Source organism: Protomyctophum parallelum (assembly GCF_964188405.1).
Source record: "Protomyctophum parallelum genome assembly, chromosome: 5".
NCBI classification, from domain to species: domain Eukaryota; kingdom Metazoa; phylum Chordata; class Actinopteri; order Myctophiformes; family Myctophidae; genus Protomyctophum; species Protomyctophum parallelum.
In genome coordinates this window covers 27,040,315-27,060,314 of record NC_139702.1, presented here as the reverse complement: position 1 = coordinate 27,060,314, position 20,000 = coordinate 27,040,315, and the positions used below count along the sequence as shown (strand labels likewise).

Below are 20,000 nucleotides of genomic sequence, written 5' to 3'. Positions count from 1 at the left end.
TGGGTAGCGCAGTCTTCTCTTTTAGGTCAAATACAATGAGGCTTTTTATTTAAAGAGTAGCCTACAATAAATATAAATATAATTGTATAGGGCTGAGTTCTTTGTAGACTATTTAAATGAGTCTTTACTGTCTAGTCAATGTTTTAAACTAAATGAGTGTCAGCCAGGAATGTCAAAAAGAGTTTTTATTTGCCACTTTGACCACACATGGATGGAGTTGTTGGTTGTCAAGGTTGTTGGTTGTTGTCAATCAAACAATCAAAATGGTTCTGTAGGTCAAGATGCATTTTTCTTATGAACTGTTATTAGTTGACACAATGACTCTACAGTAATGTAACTGTTCAGAGAGGTCAAATTCTTAACAATTAAATGACCTTAACCATATTTCAGTTTTCCTTATCTTAATTTCATAGGCTCAACATTCTTGTCTATCAATGGTAAAACTTGTATTATCTAATTAAATTGAGTTTTACTTAAAAGTAATCCAAAAGTAACTGAAAGTAACTTGTAGTTACTTTTTAAATGGAGTAATCGGGATTACGTTACTGACTACATTTAACTTGTAACTGTAGGGGATTCCTTTTTAAAAGTAACCCTCCCAACCCTGGTAATATGTATACATCCCTGTAGTAGCGTAAGTTAGGTCAACTTTTTGTGAACGGCTTCACAGTAGGTTATGTTACATAATTATGCAACACAATTTAGTTTAACCCATTCTGGGAGGGAACCCCTTTTGGTGTTTTGAGCATTATGTTGTGCTTTAGCTATTGAAAAATAGCAGATCTACAAGCTCATAGCGCGCCACCGAGTGCCGTGCTATGAACTTGTATAGGTCTGCGATTTTTGAAAAATCGTGAAAATGTGCCTCAAATCTTTGAACATATATTCTTTCAGAGTTTCAGTTTTTAACTCAAATCTTTGCTTCTGGAGGGTCCCTGGAAGAACATATTTTCAGATGGGGGTCGGCGTTATATTACATAAAATATTTGGGGTCCTTTGACATAAGGGAAAACTTTGACATGAAATATTGATCCCCAAAAAAATGAGGTTTTTCAGAAAAGAAATTACATTTTTAAAAGACATTTTTAAAATTTTGACGTCAGGCCTAATGGGTTAAGAAGGCGCAATTGTTCCATATATACAGCACATTTAGTTTTGAAATTGGATTTTTATGATAGTGCGAGAGGAGGGCGAGGGGTAACCTGACGCTGCCAGATCCAAGAAGCTTGCTACACACATTTGTTTCACAGCTTATTGGGATCTGGGATCGCGGAAGCAAATTCGATGACGGGGCTGTTCCTTTTTTTCAAGATACTTGGTAGATGATTGGATGGGACCATCTGTCTATCACCGTGTGGGAGTGCAAACACAACCAATCATATTGACGTGTCTATATAGCTTCACATCCGGTTTCGCACATATCCCGCCCTTAGCTCACGCTGATTGGTCCGGTACGGAACGGATTTTTGTCAGCTCAACTCCCTGAGAGATCCCAGATGAAGGCTGTGTTGGGGAACATGGTTACCCAATACCGCCCTCATCTGGCAGCGTCAGGTTAGTTGAGGGGTGGGGTGGGGTGGATAGGGGGGGCACTGAAAGACTTCAGTGCACTGTGCTTACACATGTTGCGACCAAAGGTCGCACAATGCAAGGAATGAATGCATTCGCCAGGTATCCGAAGGAAGTCTGATCCAATCACTTTTAGATTTTCTCCAGTTTAATCCTGAGTTTAAGTTTTGTTGTATTCAAGATCTGATTTTAGGCATGTTTAAGCCTCCAGGAAAATCCGTGTTGAGGTTCTTAATCCACTGTTTTTCATTAAAACGTCTTTGTCCTATACTGTCCAGTTGGGATTGTGTTGAAGTCCAAACCCATGAATTTTCTATGTCAGTGGTGCTCAACCTTTTTCATGTCAAGGACCCCCAGAATTATCTCTATTGGGCCACGGACCCCCATCTCAAAATATGTTGTTCCAGGGACCCCCCCCCCCCCCCCCCCAGAAGCAAATATTTAAGTTATATATTTTTTTAAATACATATTCAAAGATTTGCACCACATTTTCACGACTTTTCAAAAAAATAGCAGACCTACAAGCTCGTAGCGCACCACTCGGTGGTGCGCTATGAGCTTGTAGATCTGCTATTTATCAGTAGATAAAGCATAACATAATGCTTAAAACACCAACAGGCCGTTCCCGGGGCCAGAATGGGTTAAGTACAGTATACATACAGTACATGTCCCATCAATGCCACAGGTATACCAGCTAATACAATTACAATCCTCCCATTAGGCCAGGTGTACAGTATACGACGGACACACTTCACAATGTGTCGCTGGCCGGGCGACAAAGACATGAAAGAACGGTATACCAGTACTGTGATTGGCTGAAGGGTGACATGAAAACATTAGACAATTAATGTAGGTGAGAGAGGGGGGGGGGGGACACTGGAGAGGAAGGGGGAGAGAGAGACAGAGAGAGAGAGACAGAGAGAGAGCAAGAGAGAGAGGAGGGCAGTGGCATCAACACATCCACTTTGTACGGCTGAGGCTACACGACTATAGGCTGTTGCCATGGCGCTACATTTCTTTAAAAACCCTCCTTTTCGACCAACATCAGACAGAGAGACAGAGAGAGAGAGACAGAGAGAGACCATGAAATAGGTTGGTACAGAAACAAAGCATAAGAGGGAGAGACACGCTATCCGTTGATGATAAAGAGATAATAGACCAAAAACAAAACTGAAAAATAGAATCAATGAAGTGCAACAAATCGTCCGTCTATAACTGAAGGAAGCGGGCACGTGTGTATACGTGTTTGTGCGTGCGTGCGTGCGTGTGTGCGTGCGTGTATGCGTGCGTGCGTGCGTGAGCGACGAGCGTATACATCCCAGAGTCTTTCGGTATACAGAGTACAGACCCGTGTGACTGCAGTCCAATCAAAACCTCACAACGACACAGACTGACCAATGCGGTCTCTCTCTCTCTCTCTCTCTCTCTCTCTCTCTCCCTCCATGTGGTGTCGGGTATACACTATACAACCACAGGTCTCTCTATCTATCGCTCTCTCTCTCTCACTGCACTCTCCCAATGGCGTATTTTAAAAGGCTAAAGGTGAGGTCGTTCTTGAACCCCATGTGGTTGTGCCACTTACTACATCCCCGGGAAGGCAGCCAATTAGCTCCGGTACGAGTGCTAACATGACCCCCCGCACCGCCTTCACACTCGGCCGCGAGACCGAGTGTGTGTGCGCTCGGCTTCGTGGTGAGTGTGGGGGGGAGGGAGGGGGGGGGGGGGCATAAGTCCAAGCAAGGTGGCATGCACAGTATATCTGACTGTGTCTGTAGGTCAGTGTGTGAGTCAATAGTGTGGTGTATATATGCATTCTGCGTGCGTTGTGTGCGTGCGTGTGTGTGTGTGTGTGTGCGTGCATTGTTGCACATGACACATGAGTGCAAATAACGGAAAGACGCGCCTGAAATATTCTAAAAATGCCTGAAGTTGTTGCTGGGGGTTGGGTCACATGACTGCAAGAGGCCATTTTGACCTCATTTCTCCATATACATTGAGACAGAGAGAGAGAGAGAGAGAGAGAGAGAGAGAGAGAGAGAGAGAGAGAGAGAGAGAGAGAGAGAGAGAGACAGAGAGAGAGAGAGAGAGAGAGAGTGAGAGAGAGAGAGAGAGAGAGAGAGACAGAGAGAGAGAGTGAGAGAGAGAGAGAGAGAGATAGAGAGAGAGAGAGAGAAGGAGAGGGAGGGAGAGACTTAAGACTGAACATTTCAATTATAATTTAGTTTTAGATTTAGTGTTAAAGGGATATTTCACTTTTTTCATTTTATCATCTACTCACAGGCTTGTTATTATTTATTTATTTTTGCGGCCAACCCATTACGGAGCATTGTGTGTCCCTGGCTGGCTGGCTGGGTCTGTCCGAGCACGAAAATAGCAGTACAGTACAGTACAGTACAGTACAGTACAGTACAGTACAGTACAGTACAGTACAGTACAGTACAGTACAGTACAGTACAGTACAGTACAGTACAGTGTACCGATGTGTGGGGGTCCTCACACGGTAACTCTGTCATTTCTCAACCGTTTCGGATGCGGGGCGGCTCGCCGGAACCGGCCCGGCACCCTGCGGGCGAGGTTCCTGCGTTCCTCCACACGGAGTTGCACCACTCACTTCACACAGGTGTGATTTTTTTTTGCATATTGACATATTTTATATTCATTTTATCAGACATGCACCCTTTAGGCCTATACACAGGGCTGCACATAAGTGGTGCGCAGGTGCGCATGCGCGGTAAAAATTAAAAATGCGCTGTCAATCAAGCGCCGGGAAGCGCTTCTGCGTACCAACAGCTGGGGCCGCCCAGAATGATTATTATGGCCAGAATACTAGAAAATGTTGTGGCGAGAGCATTTCCCACCGACTGCCACTCAAAGTGGCTACTGGCCCAATCACAGCGCGTCCTTACTCAAAAGGGGGAGGATCCATGCTGCTTTCTGCTAGGAGCCTGGGAGGAGGCGGAGGGCGGTTGACAGGAAAACCTTACACAAATAGTTTCGTCTTCTCTTCTCCGTTTCAGATAGCAAACTACTGTAGTCCCCGGTGTAAAAGGTCATGCTTTGGATGCTTTGCACTCTTCCCATTTGCCGCTGTGCTTGTGTTTGGTTTTCCGGCTGTTGGAGCAGCATGGTTGCTCGTGTGCGATGCCGTCTCAAAACCCGAATCCGAGGCAGAAACCATATTAGCGTCTCTCACAGCCTAGGCACCGGCCACCGACTTTTTACGGGTACTAAGGTTTTAGTTCCGACATAGTGGAGTGGGAAGAGTTTAAAGCATTGCGGACTGGCACTGCTGCTGCCCAACATGAACACCGTGTCTCGACATACTGTGCCTTATTATCGTAAAGTCGGGTAGTGTACACTGTTTATTTTTGCACCGAGGAGCCATGTGTTTCTGACTGTCTGACTACGTACGTCGCCTCATCTAAAAACAAAAGGGAACTAGGGAAGCCTGATGTATGCTTCGCCGTACGATGTGTCGCATGTTAAAAAAATAGCTGATCTGCAAGCTCACAACGTGTCGCAACACGGTGTGAGCTAGTAGATTGGTTATTTAAATACAAAATAATAAAAAATCTAAATATTGCTTTGATGCTCATATCATATTATCCTTAGGAAGTATTAAGTTGTTAACTTGTTTTTATTATAATATGCATTCCATAGGGCTGGACCACACATGGACCTAGATTTTAGCAAATTTATATATTTTTAATAATGGGATGAATCTACAACAAGAGCCATTCTAGGGCTAAATCTAGAGTTGCAATACCCTCCATTGACTCCCCACTCATCCAATAAATATTGTTTTGCTATAAGTTATTCATCCCTCTTTTATCCATCTGGCGAGACGGGTCGCCGCATTTTAGGAGCACCAAGCAACTCCTCCAGGTGCTCTTCTGAGTACTAGACCAAAAAAGTTGTGTGCAGCCCTGCCTATACAAACCCATTATAACTTCAAACACTGTTAGATTAATCAAAAACACTGGTAACTCATAGTGCTCTCCTAATAATACGTGAGGGGGCCGTGTTTTTTCCATGACCTTTTTCATACATTTTATTTAATTTCTTCATGGTAGGCTAACAAACTAATAAATAAATAAATGATCAAGCAATAGAGCGGTTGCGCAAATTGACCGGAATATACATTATCTAAGCATATATATGCTAGGGCATTAAGCAACTAGTTTACTAGTCGACTAGTAAAAATGACTAGAAGTGAATGCCCATAATGCTAGATATAAATGATCTAAGCATATAATATAGCTTGCTGCTTAGCAGAAATGGAAATGAAACAAGTTAAAGATACTTTAAGATATATTTGCGTGAATGTAAAAGGACAAACAGATGACAGCTTCCTCTCTCGGTGGGTCAGCAGGTGTAGTTCCAGACTCTATATACTGTACTATAGCATTCGGATATTAGTGGAATACAGTAGTTGTCTGGTTAAACGAGACTATATAGTCTGTCAGATACCATAAACATGTGGGTATTTGAATTATGATACACAGGGAAAAGAAATACACCATTAAAGCCAAACAGGCAACATTCTGCAGAGATAACAAATTATACTAATAAGTAGAATATTCAAAGGATAGATTATTATACAGCACATTATATGACAACACAGCTTAGTCACAACCAGCTTTCAACCTATTATAGAAACACTATATTCTCTCTCTCTCTCTCTCTCTCTCTCTCTCTCTCTCTCTCTCTCTCTCTCTCTCTCTCTCTCTCTCTCTCTCTCAAGGAAGAACTCATTATCTTTTCACACTGAAAGATGTCTGCATGGTGGTGTTGGTGGTGGGGTGCCATCATCACCAAACTATACCACAGGGGTGCACGGTGGACTGGTGGTGGGGTGTACCGTACCACAAGCCCCCCCAGTGAGGCTCAGTCTACAACGTCGAGGCGCTCGGCCCTAGTGGTAAGAGCGGGGACTGCAGGCGGACCCCGTGGAGTTAAAAAGAAAAAGAAAAAGAAAAATCTTAACTATAGTACAGACTCAGTGAGCACAGTCTCGCAATCGAGAAAGGCCGTCATAGGCAGACCTGTATCCCGAGAGAAAACAGACTATGCACCCACTGCACACAAAATGAAGTGGAAACCGAGCTACACTTCCTAACCTTCTGTCCATTGTACCAAGACATCAGAGACACATACTTCCCACAGATTTGCTGTGATAGGAGAAGGATATCAAATGGAACACAACCACCCTAAAGACTAAGCATTGTGTATATTCTTGCACTATACCTGCATTGAGTGACCTTGGTACATATAATTTGATCTATTGAAGATTCTGACCTTCAAATGTACATCATTTTTGTTTTGATTGTATTGCTGTATTGTTGTATTGTTCTTTCTGCTTTGGCAATGTAAACGTATGTTTTCTCATGCCAATAAAGCCCTTTGAATTGAATTGAATTGAATTGAATTGAATATATGACGAGGAAACCATGTGCAGCTGGGTGGTTTAACGTTGAGCGCTCGTTTGCACTTCCGCATTTTGGGACCACAGCATTTAACCACTTTAACCATGTTTTATACCGAAGCTATTCAGAAGCATTCAAGCTTGTATCGTAAATATTTTTGGTCTACTATAGTGATTATCTCTATCTTTTGTTGAGTCTTGTTCTGCCTGTATATATTTTCATGTATTGTTTTCTGTTTTGCTTCGTTTCTTGTTGTTATTGCTGTTTTGGATGTTGACTGTGTTTTCTTGTTTTCTTTTATTATTTTACTTTGTACAGCACCTTGTAACGGTTGTTTTGAAAGGCGCTCTATAAATAAAATGACCTTACCTTACCTTACCTCATAGTGCTAAGAGCTTGTAGGCCTATAGTTTACTGCTTGTGAAAATGTTAACAGATGCATTTTTTTAAGTCTCAAGTCTTTTGCTTCTGGAGGTCCCTATCCCTGGTACAATATATTTTGAGATGGGACGTTCTGCACAGTGAGTACTTTCTAATTTTGGTAATTTAAATACAGTTTGATAACAATACTATAGTATTGATACTTTTACTTAACCCATTTTGGGGCGGGAACCCCTTTTGGTGTTAGCGTTATGTTATGCTTTACGTAGCTATTGAAAAACAGCAGATCTGCAAGCTCGTAGCTTGCAGGTCTGCTATTTTTGAAAAACCCAGTGAAAATGCGGCGCAAATCTTTGAATATATATTCTTTCGACGCCAGGTCTGAATGAGTAAAGTGTGTGAGTACAGTACAGTATACACCGATCCGCCGCTGATGTAATATCCCCATCACTTACCTTGAAATAAGGTGATATCTTTGACTAGTCCCGGTCCAAACAAGCCTTCCAGGATGCTTTCAAAGCCTGCAGAGAAAGAGAGAGAGAGAGAGAGAGAGAGAGAGAGAGACAGAGAAACAGGTTACATCAGTGCTTGGTGTTGGAGGGTTCAGAGAATGCAGGAAGCGAGAACAAACGGCACCTTCAATAGAATAAAAGACCTTGTGCTCAATACGAAACAGCCTTCTGCACATAATATGCGCACGCACGCAACGCACGCACGTACCACGCACGCACGCACGCACACACGATAAGTCAGACACACATACACTGCCAATCAATCAAGCACTACAAACTCACGCAGTCCCACTTTTCTTTTCAACTCTCAGAGAGCAAATGAGTGCTTTAGAGCTAATGTCACTCACTTTTTTTATTAACTGTAAATACCCCCAGCTTGGCTGTTGCCTGGCAACGACATATACTGTACGTATATAGAGAGAAACGCTGAATACATCTTGCAGGTTTTTTTTTTATCCCAGCTGGAAAAAAACGAACCGCGGGCCAACCAACCACCACCACCACCACCACCAATCTCATCTCATCTCAGATGATCTCATCTCATCTCATCTCATCTCAGATCATCTCATCTCATCTCATCTCATCTCATCTCATCTCATCTCATCTCATCTCGGGGGGGAGGGGGGGGGGGGGGGTGATGGTTGGACAGACAGGACAGCGTTGCCATTTCTGCTTATTTATTATAAGACTTTGGACTTGTTTTTCCATAAAGTCCCTTGTTGTAAATATTGGTAGGCAAAAATAAGTGTCACGTTAATGCCCCTATACATTAATGTATGTCACCACAGACCCCACCTCTGAATTTGTTTTGTTTTAATATATTCCAAATATTAGTATATTACATAACTTTTTCTTTTCGGGATATCTTTTAAAGTATAGCTGATCTACAAGCGCACAATGCATCAGCTATACTTTCACCAGCCGATGTATAAAGGTTCAGCTCATGTGGCCTATAATACTGTATAGTCCTTAACGATCGGAGGTTTGAGGCAAATGAAACATTCCTCGACAATGATAATATGAAGGAGAGAAAAAAACTTTAAAATACTGACTGTACTATACTCTGATTATAATTTTCGAATGAAAAACGGAATTAGGTTGTACTGTCCTCGCTCGATTAGAATAGATCTAACATTGTTTTCGCAGCCCGATGCCGGTCCGATTAATAACGAATATTGTTCTTTCATTTCTAACAAAGCCAATGCTATATGACAAACTGCAGCGCACACACACACAGACGTGCGCACACGTACTCACACACACACACACACACGCACGTACTGTACATGCACACACACACACACACACACCCACACACACAGATGTGCGCACACGTACTCACACACACACGCGTCGCACACGCACACACACACACACACACACGCACACACGCACACACACACACACACACACACACACACACACACACACACACACACACACACACACACAGGCACGCACGCACACAGTGGTACTTAATTGCTGTGCAACAGCTTGGCTGGGGAATGCCTGAGACCTCCTGTAATGTCGAAGGGGGGGGGGGGGGGGGAGAAAAAAAAGTGGAGCTCAGATCGATAGCACTTCAAACTGGAAGAGCTTGGCAGCTGCGGGGCTGGAGAGTTGGCTGGGTGCTGGGTGTTAAGTAGTGCTGCTGACTGGGAGGGTACTGCGGGATGAGTGTGTGTGTGTGTGTGTGTGTGTGTGTGTGTGTGTGTGTGTGTGTGTGTGTGTGTGTGTGTGTGTGTGTGTGTGTGTGTGTGTGTGTGTGTGTGTGTGTGTGTGTGTGTGTGTGTGTGTGTGCGTTTGGGGTTATAGCGTTGAGAGGCCAATAGACGGTTGGGCCACTGCCAAGCCCTGGCTGAGGATTAGCTGCTTAGCTTTGACAACTGGCTATAGCAATGGTGCCAGGAGTGGTGAAAGAGATAGACACATATACATCCCTGACTAAGTGAGTATAATAATAAGACCAGTGTTATTCAACCAGTGGTCCGGGGGACCACCGGTGGTCCTTGAGGATGTTCCAGCAGCAGGTGGTCGGTCGCTCTCCAGCTAAATGATGGAGAGTTGGTATAAGCAGATGGACCCCTTATAGAGAGGTCCTTTTGGTTTCATTTTAAACCCAGACGTCGAAATAAATAAATAAAAGTTCGCCCTGAAAGAATATATATTTGAAGATTTGTGCTGCACTTTTACGATTTTTCAAAAAATAGCAGATCTACAAGCTTGTAGATCTGCTATTTTTCAATAGCTAAAGTATTACATAATGTTTATTATTGTCTGCATTAGTTCATTTAAGTCTACAATTCTACATGAGTCTACATAATTGTTATTTTGACCAACATCTGCCCATGTTATCTCTCATAATGGTATGGTTGGTATACCAACATCAATACAGCATGGAATTTGCACAACATTTTATCCAACGATAACAACAACATAATTATTTGAAGTTTTGTGTCTGAGAGGCTATAAATGTCATCAAATGGTGGTCCGTGAGGGGCGCCCGCTGGCCAAGTGGTCCAGGCGCATGCCACATATATAGGCTTTGGCCTGACAGCGCGTCGCGTGTTTGAGTCCCGTTCATGAAGACCTTTGCTGCATGTCTCTCCCCTTCTCTCTCTCTCTCTCCCTCTTTCCTGTCATTCTTCACTTGATACTATGAAGGCCTATTCATAGTCTGGATTTTCGGTGGTGAGGCGACCACCGCTCCGGTGGTGAGCTGACCACCGGAGCTGAAATAACGTTGAGCGGTGGTGTAAAAACAGAGAGAAGGGCTGGGGCGGTGGCGGTGGTTTGCTCTTCACCGCGGCTCAGTGACGTCATGTTGTAGTTCGGTGGTCACCCCACCACCGTAAATCCAGACTATGTATGAGCCTTCAATAAATACAGAAAAGCCAAAAACAAATCTAAAAAATAAAAATAAAAATTGTGGTCCGTGGCTTAAATGGCAACTAAATAATGAATGGTCCGTGATATGAAAGAGGTTGAAGACCCCCTGCTATAGACGAAGTGCCTTCTGTAGGCCAGGCGTATAGGCAATCAACGCTGAGGTGTCAAACTGCACTTAGTGGTACAGTGGTATACACCTCAGCTATGGCTGCGCCCCGGGGCACCCCTCCGTGGATTCCTAGTGGTATACTGTACACCTCAGCTAAATAGCCGATCTACAAGCTCGCAACGCAGCGCGAAGCGATACGTTGTGTGCTTGTAGATCTGCTTTTTTCACAATAGTTTGGGTCCCGGCAGGGGCCAAACATCAAATATCTCTTTTGGGACTTTGTGGGAAGCACTGGTCTATATAGTTTTAATATTTGGGGAGGATGGATTAGGGTTATTAATGTGCACGTGCGACAGACTCTGACAGACATTTATAAATGAGTGGTTTCAAGTATACTGCATCAGGATTCAAATAAAAAAATAGCTTATCGAAAAATAGCAGATCTACAAGCTCATAGCGCTATGAGCTTGTAGGTCTGCTATTTTAGAAAAATCGTGAAAATATTTATTTCAGAAAACTGGAGGATTTTTTCTTTTAAGATTTTGAGGCCAGGCCTAAATGCCTGGGTTAAGCTCTCAAACCCTATAAACGTTGTTGTCAGGGACGGGGTACCCCAGGGGTCTATGCTTGGCCCACTCCGGTTTTCCCTCTACACCAAAATACATCTCTCACAGAATATCTGTGATCTACGAGAAGAGATATTTTCACAGAACTTTGGCCTATTATGGCATGTGCGACCCAGAAACCTGGACTACATCAAACTAGCCTGGATCCAGCCCAAAGACCCCGCCCACTCTCTGAGTGGACTGCATCTCTTGCTTCAAGCTTCAAGAAAGCTATACAGTCTGATAATCAGGCTAACATCAAACTGCATCAAAGAGAAGACATTTCCCCGTCACTTCTCATCATTCCAAAAGACATCCACGTGAATTAGAGGTCACATAAACACAGTCATCTTCATTGGATGTGTAATGTGAAAATTGTATCCAGCCATCTAGATGCACGCACGCACCGAGATGTTTATACATTTGAAAACTTGAAATGCGACATTCTGCATGAGTTTTGGTACTTTAAGTGCATTTTATGCCAATAATGTTGTACTTTTACTCAAGTACATTTCTTTATTGTAGTATTGACACTTTTACTTAAGTAAAACACATGAGTACTTTTTACACCACTGCACACATGCACCCTGCACGCATGCACCAACGCAGGCACCCACGCATGCACCCACGCATGCACCAACGCAGGCACCAACGCAGGCACCCACGCATGCACCAACGCAGGCACCCACGCAGGCATGCACCCATGCATGCACGAACGCAGGCACCAACACAGGCACCCACGCATGCACCCACGCATGCACCCACGCATGCACCCACTCATGCACCAACGCATGCACCCACTCATGCACCCACGCATGCACCAACGCAGGCACCCACGCATGCACCAACGCAGGCACCCACGCATGCACCCACGCATGCACAAACACACACCATCACTGTGATCAAATGAAAAGGATAGTTGAAATACCATTGACCATCTTTAAAGGAGTACAGTCCACCCCCTAGTATTAGTTTTTTGAACAGAGAGTCGCCTATACTGACCGATGACCCCCGTCATCAAATTATTGGCTGCAGGAATGCAAAAAAAAACACAAAACAAAAAAAGAATTCAAGGCTTCATGGGGCGTGTAATTGGTGATATTCTGGGGCCAGATGTGGACTAGTCTTTGGTTTGACTTGATCTGGCCCCGATAGAGACGTCACTAATCCAGTCCAGGTCCTGTCCGTGCTTTCTGGGTAGCCTATACCTATAATAAGCCTATACGCTCTAGTCTATACTGTAGCTGCAGTCATTACTTCAGCAGGAAGACCAAAAAAAGCAAGATGTGGACAGCTCTCTTCCTCATCAGCCACTATGTATCACTCTATACTCGCTGGCCTTCTTCAATCAGCAGCACTGCAGGCCACTGAAAAAAAAGGAGAAAACCCAGATAATGCACACCACACACACGCACGCATGCACGCACACGCGCACGCACGCGCACACAACGCATGTCCACATAAAGTTCCCTTAAACCTGCGCATGCAAAATTCATGCTTCCTACAAAGGCAGCTTTGATAACTAAAAACGGTAGCTTCAAAGAATTTTCAAAAGCTTCATTTCCCCCCCCCCCTCTCTCTCTCCCCTCCACCATATATTCCCAATATGCATGGAGAAGATGCACAGAATACGTGGCTGTTTCTTTCAACCCCGTGCAGGAGAAATAATTAGGGCGCAGCCGGAAACCGCAAAACAAACCAAGGAAATATCAGCGTTCGTTTAATGTCAAAGTTATACAAGGAGTTGCAATCTGCATGTATATATATACGCTATTTGGGCCACGGAATGTGTGGGTTTTCTTTATTATTGTTTTTTTTTAATTAAAGGAACAGCGTGCCCCAAAAATGCATCCGCAACAGCAGCAGCGGCCCGGCGGAAAGCAAAGAAGCGAGGAATGCGATTGGACAGGAGCCGAGACCAGGGATCTGATTGGACAGATGAGACAGATAATAGCGAACAAAGTCTCCCCGGCCACAGGCAAAAAAAAGGCAGAGGAATGTAGGTCACTATATGAACACTGTGTGTGTGTGTGTGTGTGTGTGTGTGTGTGTGTGTGTGTGTGTGTGTGTGTGTGTGTGTGTGTGTGTGTGTGTGTGTGTGTGTGTGTGTGTGTGTGTGTGTGTGTGTGTGTGTGTGTGTGTGTGTGTGCGTGCGTGTGTGCGTGCGTGCGAGCCCAAAAGCACCAACATGACATATCGTAGTATAGGATCAGATGCGATGAGAAGATAACCTTATGTATTAGCGCTGTTGTCAGGCAGATCCCATGCATCTCCATATTCTAACTTTATACCTGTCTTTTTATATCATATATACCGGTATATATATATACATTAACGCCATACTTGATAATGCTACAATAGCGTCAGACGAAAGCGTCAAAAGTAGCAGTTCCGCGAGCTCTAAACGCAGCGCAAAGCAACATGCTTCGAGCTTGCAGATCTGCTACTTTTCCTGAATCCTGAAAAGTCACAGTTTTTTTGGACACATACCATGTAGCCTGGGCAGCAATAGCTGCAGGCTATATACGAGAGCTTTTATTGTTATTCTTCCAGGTTTGAGGGAAAAGGAAGATTCTTCCTCCCGATACTACAACATGACGTAACGGTATAATCCACTCCGGACCGGTTCTCCTCGCGGCAATTTTGTAACACAGGCCAGGCTTTCCTCGGAAACTGCCCATAGATCCGAAGTCCCGTTAGTCCGAACATGCACTGCTCCCGTGCTTGCGGTTAGGTTTAGGTTTGCTCCCGTGCTTGCGGTTAGGTTTAGGTTAGGGTTAGAGTAGGGATAGTAATTTCGGAACAATGAATCTTCTGACTAATGACAGGTGGAAAGCCTGGTGACGCGAGATTATACACACCTGCCGGTTTCCACCCGACAGAAACGATGAGTCACCGCATCCAGACAGTGGAGTCACGAAGATGCCCAAAAGCCAAGAGCGACAGGCGTCTCTGCCGGGTTTTTAGACAGCTGGTGGATGGAAATGAAGCTCCGCCCACGTGGCAACTTGCAGCGTCGGCCAGAAAACCGGAAACTCTTTGCCGACGCTGCAAGTTGTCACGTGGGTGGAGCTTCATTTCCATCCATCAGCTGTCTAAAAACCCGGCTCGCGGCTTTTGGCATCTTCGTGACTCCACTGTCTGGAAGCACCCTGTGTGTGTGTGTGTGTGTGTGTGTGTGTGTGTGTGTGTGTGTGTGTGTGTGTGTGTGTGTGTGTGTGTGTGTGTGTGTGTGCGTGCGTGCGTGCATGCGTGCGTGCGTGCGAGACACGTTCAGAGTGTGTAGATCTGCTATTTGTTTTGCTGCTATTTTTGGACACCACCACCATTACACAATGAAGCATAATACACTAAATACAGAGTGAAGTCGTAAATCACACTTGTAAATCGATTTATTGTCGTAATGGCTCATTGGAAACAAAATATATTTTAGAATGTTTCGTGTCGATTCGTCCAAACTCTGTGGCGTGGAAACAATGAACCAAAACACGTCGCTTCTCGCCGCGTTTCCAGCTTGTGGATCCGCTACTTTCGATACATACAAGTAGGGTGTTAATTTATGAGAAAAAAACACAATAAGTTAGAATATGGAGAGGACAAAAAAAAGGCCAGCCCTATATAGTACTGATCCGGTATGTATACAGAAAGTAGCTAGCGTGCACGCGCTCACACAGAAATATTTCTCTGCACTGCAGTTTAGCAACACATGCAGCCATAAGAACTGTCATTAGTTCTGAACTGTAGCAACACGCACGCACGCACACACACACATAGTCACACACACACACACACACACACACACACACACACACACACACACACACACACACACACACACACACACACACACACACACGCACACAGTGTGGAGAGAATCACAACACAACATGCTAACAACAGCCATTAATACAGTATTCACATCAAACACTTGGTTTCTGTGTTTGATGGTCGTCAAGCAAACCTTTGTCATTAGAACAAAGTTCCATGCCGGTGAGGCTGTAAAATGCCCTACTTTGTCATACTAGCAAGGTTTTCTTTTAACCCATTAAGACCAGGAAAGCATGTGACAGAAAGGACCCGGCTGATGGTGCCATGTGCAGAGGACACAGGGAAAAGTTGATGGACGACATGTTCGACTGCATCCATCCATTTATCCATCCATCCATTTATCAATCCATCCATTTATCCATCCATTCATTTATCCATCCATCCATTTATCAATCCATCCATCCATTTATCCATCCATCCATTTATCCATCCATTTATCCATCCATTTATCCATCCATCCATTTATCCATCCATTTATCCATCCATTTATCCATCCATCCATTTATCCATCCATTTATCCATCCATTTATCCATCCATCCATTTATCCATCCATCCATTTATCCATCCATTTATCCATCCATCCATCCATTTATCCATCCATCCACATCTCTTTAAACTCCTGTCATTACTGTCCAATAGTTTCTTACCCCAAAGCACCCTCAGAACCCTGACCATGTACTCACTCACCCTCAGAACCCTGACCATGTACTCACTCACCATCAGAACCCTGACCATGTACTCACTCACCATCAGAACCCTGACCATGTACTCACTCACCCTCAGAACCCTGACCACGTACTCACTCACCCTCAGAACCCTGACCACGTACTCACTCACCCTCAGAACCCTGACCATGTACTCACTCACCATCAGAACCCTGACCACATACTCACTCACCATCAGAACCCTGACCATGTACTCACCCTCAGAACACTGACCATGTACTCACTCACCATCAGAACCCTGACCACGTACTCACCCTCAGAACCCTGACCATGTACTCACTCACCCTCAGAACCCTGACCATGTACTCACTCACCCTCAGAACCCTGACCACATACTCACCATCAGAACCCTGACCATGTACTCACTACTCACCATAATATACTGACCATGTACTCACTACTCACCATAATATACTGACCATGTACTCACTACTCACCATAATATACTGACCATGTACTCACTACTCACCATGATATACTGACCATGTACTCACTACTCACCATAATATACTGACCATGTACTCACTACTCACCATAATATACTGACCATGTACTCACTACTCACCATACATGTACTCACTACTCACCATAATATACTGACCATGTACTCACTAGTCACTACTCACCATAATATACTGACCATGTACTCACTACTCACCATAATATACTGACCATGTACTCACTACTCACCATAATATACTGACCATGTACTCACTACTCACCATAATATACTGACTATGTACTCACTACTCACCATAATATACTGACCATGTACTGTACCAATATACTGCCACCAACAACAAAACATCTTGAGGTGAATTAAAGGTTTCATGACATTAATTTTCATTTATTTTTCTATTTTCTTTTAGGTTTTATGACCTCAATAACACCCCAAAAACCCGAACTTTGAACATTCAGTGGATTTTGTGTGGTCTGGAGTTTTCTCTGGGGTTTGGAAGCCTTTTGAAAAAGATTTTTTTTTACGTCACAATCCCTTTTACAAATGTCCGTCATCTGCTCTCTCACTACTTTTTTAATGCCATTTCCTCTTGTTCTGTCGTTGTTTTTAAACGTGACTGACAAGCACCATACAGTATGTTGTGGAGAACGGTATTTTTTGAGTGGTGCAACCACTCCTACAACCAGCAATGTCCGTGTACCTGTATCAGTGGTCATGAGCACGAGTATGTGACTTATTAATACCAGTAGGGGGTGCCAGAAACAGAGAGAGGGGTAGTGCTGTGCTTGCTGCCTGCTAATGAGAGAGAGAGAGAGAGCGAGAGAGTGAGAGAGAGAGAGAGAGAGGGGGGGGGGGGGGGAGTTGCACCACACGGTTCACACAGGTGTGATTTATTTTTATATAGTTAGTAATAGTATGCCTATAGGCCCTAGTGTCGTGATTTTATCGACTACCTTTTTTCACTGAGGAAAACTAAATATAAACTAAATAAAAAGTAAGACCAAATATATTGACAATTTTGTCAACAAAATGAGAACTACACTAAAATGTTATGGAGGGACTAGTGGACAAGAGGTCCAGTAGACCTAAAAGACAAGTAATTTTGTTCGTTTGCGCTCACAAAATAGTAAATCTACACACGGCGACGCGTTGTGAACTTGTAGATCGGCTATTTTCAGCACGCAACCAAGCAAAATGAGCCATTACGACACCATCATGGTCCGCCAAAAATACACATTCAGTCGACAAAATCAACTGTATAGATTTAGTCGACCAAAAATAGACTAAACTTTTCAAGATGACTAAAATAAGACCAAAACCAAATTAAATTTCATCCAAAAGACCATGACTAAAACTAAAACTAAATGTGTTGTAAAAAAAAAAAAAAAAAACGTATTCTGAAGTCTAACTTCCGGCTTGAGTGAAGGCTGGAGCAGAGAGAGAGGAGAGGGAGAGAGTGAGGCAAAGGAGAGGGTTTGAACCCTTCAATCATCCATCAGACCACACCTATATATAGCTCTGGATCAGGATGAATAATTTAACGTGTCGTTAGAACAGCCAGGGCGCTGCTCTATAAGCCCTATCCATGATCAAATCAATACCTGGCCCTAACCCTGGCTATCGGCTCTGGAGAGGAGAGGGAGAGGAGAGGAGAGGAGAGGAGAGGAGAGGAGAGGAGAGGAGAGGAGAGGAGAGGAGAGGAGAGGAGAGGAGAGGAGAGGAGAGGAGAGGAGAGGAGAGGAGAGGAGAGGAGAGGAGAGGAGAGGAGAGGAGAGGAGAGGGTGAAACCTTGACTTAATGTAAAATAAATAGTGATGCACCGAATATTCGGCCGCAGAAAGTATTAGGCAGAAAATGGCTAAAAATGCATTTCCGGCCTATTCGGTTTCGGCCAGAATTGGCAGAAAATATATCACTGAATATAGTGTATGCAATTAATGCATTCAAAAGTGCTGAATAATGTATTATGGACCCATAATAGTAATTATTATTTAAGTTTAGTGTTTGCCATAACCATTTATTTTGCCATAAATCAGGTAGCTTTAAGGTACGGCCTGACGGCCATGACAGCAATGGTAGGAAAAAATACATAATATTAATCATATTTGGGTATTCGGTTTTCGGCCAACTGTTTCCTATATTCGGTATTCGGTTTTTCGGCCAAGAATTTCCCTTTCGGTGCATCCCAAAGAAATGAATCTAGTTGCATATCGCTTGTTGCATCAGAATGTATTTATTGCAGTGCTGCATGCAGTGTATAAGCATCTGCTGCATGTGGCTTGGATTTAAAACAAATAAATACACGCTTAGATCCTGGATCTTTGCTCAGCGCCACACTATAGCGAGTGTGTGTGGGATGATGGACTTCACTAAACGAATATCCTATAAAGGATTTAAAGATCTCGAATGACAACCAAAACATCACATGAGGGGTCAGCACCACAAAACAACAAAAATAGAATATTATCTGCATCCAAATCAATTTTTTCCAGCCTTTCCAGATTTGCTGCAGATTTGGATTAAATTGAAAGTGCGTGAATGTCAAATGCACTTAACGCTCTCCCCGCCCTCACTGGATGTGAGCTTCTGTTGTCCTTGAACTGCGTCAGCGTGCACTTATGCGCTGTGTAAGTTGTCGATTTGTCCCTGCGCTAACGTACCGAGACCAATTTGTACACATTTAACTTGCTGATACAAATAATCCTGCGTGGTGTATATGGGATCAGATGTCGCCCTATAAGGACTCTCTGTCCTGTTTGACAGGACGGTGGTATATTTTCAACCTCGGGTCAATGTGAAAAGAGAAAGAAGAAAAAACGCTTGCTCGACGTAGCCTCGTGCCAAAAAAATGTCTTGAGGAGCTTTGTGTATCTCCATATTTCAACTGTTTTATGTTTATTCACAAAATGAATGGCCTACTTTGTCACATAAGAGTGTCACGCGTACAGCAACCTTTGCCGATCAAATAAAACAGTAGTTCACAACGCGCCTGGGTCTTGTAGATCTGCTATGTGAAAGTGAAAGTGTGTAACTTTTTTTTTATAAAAATACATTTTGCCCAATCTAGAGTAGAGTATTCCTTTAGTCTCCCTGCTCTTCTATTGAGACATTTAGATCATGTCAAAGGTCATGCCTCACCTACTAGACACCGGATCAAGACAAAATGTTTACCTGATGGTCAAGATATGCAATGTATCCCCTGAGCAAGCATGCAGGGCGGCTCTATTAGCTCAATGGTAAAATTGTCTGCACTGGCGGAAGGAACCCAGGTTCAGATCTGCACTGGCGCAGGAACCCAGGATCAGATCTGCACTGGCGCAGGAACCCAGGTTCAGATCTGCACTGGCGCAGGAACCCAGGTTCAGATCTGCACTGGCGCAGGAACCCAGGTTCAAATGTGGGTTCTATACATAATTGAACCAATGAAAAGTATTAACAAGAGCTTGCAACTCAAACAATACCGTTTTTGGAGATTTCCACCTGACAGCGATGACA

At 43.7% G+C, this 20,000-nt stretch overlaps 1 protein-coding gene across 1 annotated transcript in view; it reads right to left on the bottom strand.

The window, feature by feature from the left end:
* Nucleotides 1-20,000, bottom strand: part of lcor (ligand dependent nuclear receptor corepressor) — a gene marked incomplete at both ends in the record, with an annotated part of 99,353 nt that overhangs the window by 30,302 nt on the left and 49,051 nt on the right. The window contains one exon of the mRNA XM_083764400.1: nt 7,832-7,897. Within this exon, the coding sequence (XP_083620526.1) occupies nt 7,832-7,897 (66 nt within the window). The remainder of the gene's footprint in view (nt 1-7,831; nt 7,898-20,000) is intronic.